Source organism: Penaeus monodon, chromosome 7, assembly GCF_015228065.2.
Source record: "Penaeus monodon isolate SGIC_2016 chromosome 7, NSTDA_Pmon_1, whole genome shotgun sequence".
Lineage (NCBI taxonomy): Eukaryota > Metazoa > Arthropoda > Malacostraca > Decapoda > Penaeidae > Penaeus > Penaeus monodon.
In genome coordinates, this window is record NC_051392.1 from 29,886,070 (window position 1) to 29,891,069 (window position 5,000).

General features: G+C 40.3%; 1 protein-coding gene across 1 annotated transcript in view; it reads left to right on the plus strand.

Annotated features, from left to right (window-relative positions):
- Positions 1–523: 523 nt before the first annotated feature.
- Positions 524–5,000, plus strand: part of LOC119575586 (organic cation transporter protein-like) — a 44,615-nt gene continuing 40,138 nt past the window's right edge. Inside the window, exons 1-2 of the mRNA XM_037923233.1 lie at positions 524–593; positions 1,229–1,512. Coding sequence (XP_037779161.1) covers positions 1,328–1,512 — 185 coding nt within the window. The 5' untranslated portion in view covers positions 524–593; positions 1,229–1,327. The remainder of the gene's footprint in view (positions 594–1,228; positions 1,513–5,000) is intronic.

Below are 5,000 nucleotides of genomic sequence, written 5' to 3' on the forward strand. Positions count from 1 at the left end.
GTTCTGAGCAGGTAGTTGAGCGGACGACGAGAAATATGGAACCCAGAGGAGCACCTTGCTGAATGCTCGTGGCTGCTGTCCTGACTTCCGCCGACTGCTAATTTTTGATCGCGTGTACCGGGTTTTGCGCTGTAAATGCAGTTGTTGCATAACTATTTACTTACATGGTGATTTTCCTTAATATTTTTGAATATAGTTACTGAAAGAAATGTTTCGCTGTGTGATATCAACTTTCGGAAAAGAGTATGAATTTGCATGGTTTAAATACGTGGTCACGCAGTGTTTCCAAACATTTTACTTTACCGAACAAATAAAATGTGAATATAAATATAATTATGCTTTAACATCCTGTGGAAGTTTTTAATCGCCGCACCTGTTTTTTCACATTAAACAAACATGAAGAAAGGAATAAACAGTAACCATGATGTCATTTTCCGGTGCCGAGGAGCATCGAGCAGCGGGCACCCTCTGCCTAACCTACAAGTAACCCTGGTTTGGAACCTGGAATCGCAGAGCAGACGGGTCGGAAACACCTGATGTAGTGGTTGTGGCATACGTGGTGTAAATGTCATTAAGGGCATAGCTGTGGACAGGTGTAAAGTCCCAACAAAACTAAACTAAAACTGGAATGTAGTGTGTTCAATTCCATTGAATGAGACTACTAGAACCCTGAGAATCTTGAATTCAAATTTTATAGCTTAGTTCGAAGACTTGTGTAGTAATTTGTGACAAAATCTCGTGTTTTTTGTATATTAAAAGTAGAAGTGCAAAATTTTATTTCATAGATGTCGCCGAAAACCACCCACTAAAGTTTAAACATAAAAATTGTGTTACTTCTAAATACAAAGTCTTAGCAGTAGTAGATACAAATAGCTTGTTGACAGTACAGAGGGTATTGGTAAAACTGACCTGCTTTCTCGTTACGATATAAATCTTTATAAAATTTTGAACGGTTGCGGTGTAATTTGGCAAAGCTATAATCTACTAGCTTTTCTGTTGGTGTAAATTAATTTTCCATGGAATTAACATTCCATGGAAAATAACTCGTGAAAACTTATTTTTACGCACCAGTCTGCACTTTCACTGAGTCGGTAGTTTTTGCCATTTGAAGGCCCATATTATTGATGCAATTCAATCAGGCATTTTTAGGCTACATTCATTGCGGTGTCAGGACAACCGTTGTATTTGTATATTTACGTTTCTCTCCCTTTTGTTCCATCACTCATAGAAACTTCATCAGACTAAAAAAACAATAAGGAAAGTGTGACGGAGTAGCATAAAGTGACCGACCGTAATATCCTCCCCGCGTGAAATAAAACCCGCTGCCATGGAACTGGCCAAGAGCCACGAGCCCGCGAAGAAGAACACGATGGACTTCGAGGAGATCAACGACGTCCTCGGGCCCTTCGGGAAGTACCAGAAGTTTGTGTTTTTCCTCGCATGTTGGGGTTCCTTCATGCCGGCCATGGTCGTGGTGTGCATGACCTTTGTCGGCAATAATGTCGACCACAGGTGAGTTGACCCACGTAATATAACACACCTGAGATTTGGGTGGAGGGGAGTCTTTTTTTTCCTAAAAGGGCAGTTTTTAGTTCTAGTTGTTTCCAATGCTTTTATGATATATTTAGCTTTTGCTTTGTGCTGAAAATATGGTCATGATGCATTTGTAAATTTCGTCGTATACCAAAGCCAAGAATAATGATTTAGTCGGTGTGATCGCGATAATAATACGACTCCAAGTAGTGCTGGCAGGTTGTTTTATAAGATCTGGCTGTGAATTTGGGCGTTTTTCTAGAATTGCGAAAAGGATTATTTTGTCAGATTCTTTTAGAAATTCCGATGTAAAGTATATACTGCCTTGTAAGGTAAAATATATTGTAACTATTTGAATCTATGCCATTGACTCTATTAAGAAATAAATTATTATTAAAAGAAAACAGACTCGTTACAAAGTATTTTCGAGACCTCGTTCACAATTGCGGTTTTTGCGAAGGACGCTAGCATTATAAAATGAATTGTGTGTACATGCATGCTTCCTCTATTTGTCTTGTTTCTGTTTGCTTCGTCATATCTGTAGGCCGTCAAAACATGAAACCCAAACATATAAAATCTAGTGGTTGTTTTCAAGGTGATCGGCTAGTGAGATTCTCTTTCCATAGTTTTCTATATTTAAATTATTATTTTTTATTTGTCTTGCTGCGTCGTAGTCTGTCCCTTGATCCCGTTTTCTTTAAACTTCTGCTTCACTATCTACTGCATTCCACCTGACTACAATAGCATGAGTGGCAACAAGAAATAAATAAAAGGTTTTGTTGATGAAATAATGGACAAACCATTGGGATTTTTCGAGAAATAACCTTTGTTCATTGTCAGGTTAATCGTTTCCTCTCATTAATTAGTCATATAAAATTATTTCATTGGTTGAGACATCCTGCTTGTATCCTGCTGGGTGACGCTATATACTTAAAATGTGTTTTCCATTGTGATATGTGAAAATGTACACAGCGTTTATTGTTACCACCAATAATATATGCGGGAAGGCGTCTTGTTGGTTATGCCTGCTAATTTGTGACATGAAGATATGCACAAACATGACTCGCCAATGCAGCTATGTTGAATTTAGTATTAAATGAATTATAAATCAGGCGTTGATATGATTTCGGAATATTTCCATAACGAAAGGACAGAATAAGGGGAAGCAAAATAAAGTATGGGCGTCAGGTAACAGTAATAACATCTGTGGGGACTAAAGCGAGAATGCTGGAGTGTCGTATGGTAGAATTTATTTCTGTTGATTTTATTTTCTAGTATAGGCCATTCCGTATATATATTCGCTTCTCATGATTTACTTCATCATCAGCATCATTATTCACTTCCTATCTCTTTCTCTCCTTCCTTGCCGCCACTCATTTTCATTTTCATTTTTTTCTCAGTCTCTTTCCTTCATTAATTTTCTCTCCCCCCTTCTCTCTTTGTCTGTAAGTCTGCTTGTCTGCTCTCCTGTATCTCTCTCTTCATATCTGTTTCTCCCCATCTCAGTGTCCCTTCCCCTTTCTCCCCCTCTCTTCTCTTTCTTCCTCTCCCCTTCCCTTCCCTCTCTTCCTCTCCCCCATTGGACACGAGAGAGAAAGTGAGTGACTGGTACGTTTTTGTGTCCTTCCTTCATTGGCTTTCGCTTCCATGGATGTCATTCGGTGTTAGTGTTACCACCTCCGCCTCCAACAAATGAACCTTACAGCTCTTTCCGTAGTTATAATTGTGTTGATGTTGTTATTAATATTGTTGATACTGTCGTGGACATACTATTATATTGTCATACTATTGTTACTATCATTATTATATACTTATCCACCGTCTTTGCCACGATTGCTGTTTTCCGAACGAATTTAAGTGTTACGTAGACCCTCACGATATACCTGATTTCCCACCATCTTTATGGCACTGTAATGCACAATTTTTTGTTCCCGTCAAACATGCTCCACTCAGTAACACCTTCACCTTTTCAACACGGGGCCCTTTCCGGCAGCTCTTCTTACATTTAGCACTTCAAGTCACCGCTCTAAAAAAACACCCTCTTGATGCTCCCTCCCCGCTTAGGTCATGCCTGTATAGTACGTCGCGTGATCCGCAAAGAGAGTCACCCCGGATATCAAAGCAGAGGCTGAGAAAAGTAAGAGAATCTGGCAATATTGTAAAAGGTGAATTATGAGTAACTCATCTTATCGCAGTGTTCGAGAACATGACAATGATGCAATGATATTGAGAGTCAACGATATCAGTGACCTTGAGAGGAACCTGAGATTTGATAGGGTGGCAATGGGCGATGCTGATAAAGGGTACTTGTGTGTATGTGTGTGATGCGAGTAGCAAGTGTGATTTGAGATTGATTATATATAAATAATCTATGGAAGAAACTGAATTTTGATACATGCGCTATGCTTAGTGTACATAGTGTTAGTCGGACTCCCATCACTATACACACCTGGGTCTTCTGTCGCCTCGTTGCCATGGCAAACCAGGCTTTCAAACAATAGAGAGTAAAAGGCTATTTTGTGGCAAGCTATTTGGTATTTTTCTTGGTCCGTTGATTGTGCTGTTATTTGTCTTTTTGCCGAATGTCCATAGTAACAGATATTGGCGGTGGGTGTATTTTATCTTCTTACTGTTCAAGTGGTATTGAATGGTGGAAATAATCATATTGCAGGTATGGACCGACAGCGATTTCTTTTTCTGAATTGATGTGCGATTTCATCTGAAATAATACATACACATGAGAATGTAAACATATGTCTCATTTTATATTGGGCGACAGTGGTATCATGTTTTTATTAGGCGTAGTAGCGCTGACCTTGTATTGTCAGTTAGGTTTAGTCTCCCCTTCCAGTGTGCTTGTGAGGGACGGCGCTCGAACGGGAAACCCAAGGCCTGGACATCCTTTACATACCCGTTTGCAAGGGGAGACTTTGGATTGACGAAGGATAAAGCTCTTCTCTTGCATTGAAATCGACGGAACGTAACAGTCGGCGGGAAGTGTGGGTGAGGGGGGACGAGGCGGGAGGGGGGGGGGGAGGATTAACAAGAATAGAAGTTGTTTATGCTGGTGTTTACGCTGCTGGCTTTTTACCAATCACATATGCATAAATAGGTACATGATATATGGATATATAACAGTGTATATATTATCATATACATGTGTGAATGTTTATGTGCATATAAATATATGTATATGATTATGTACGTGTGTATGTATATGTATAAGGCCGCGGTGGCCGAATGGTTAGAGCATCGGACTCAAGACTGTCACGACGGCAATCTGAGTTCGAGGGTTCGAGTCACCGGCCGGCACGTTGTTCCCTTGGGCAAGGAACTTCACCTCGATTGCCTACCTAGCCACTGGGTGGCCAAGCCAGCCCAAGTCAGTGCTGGTCCCAAGCCCGGATAAATAGAGAGAATGATTACCTAAAAGGTAACACCGGCACTCTCCGTGGAAAGGAACTGGG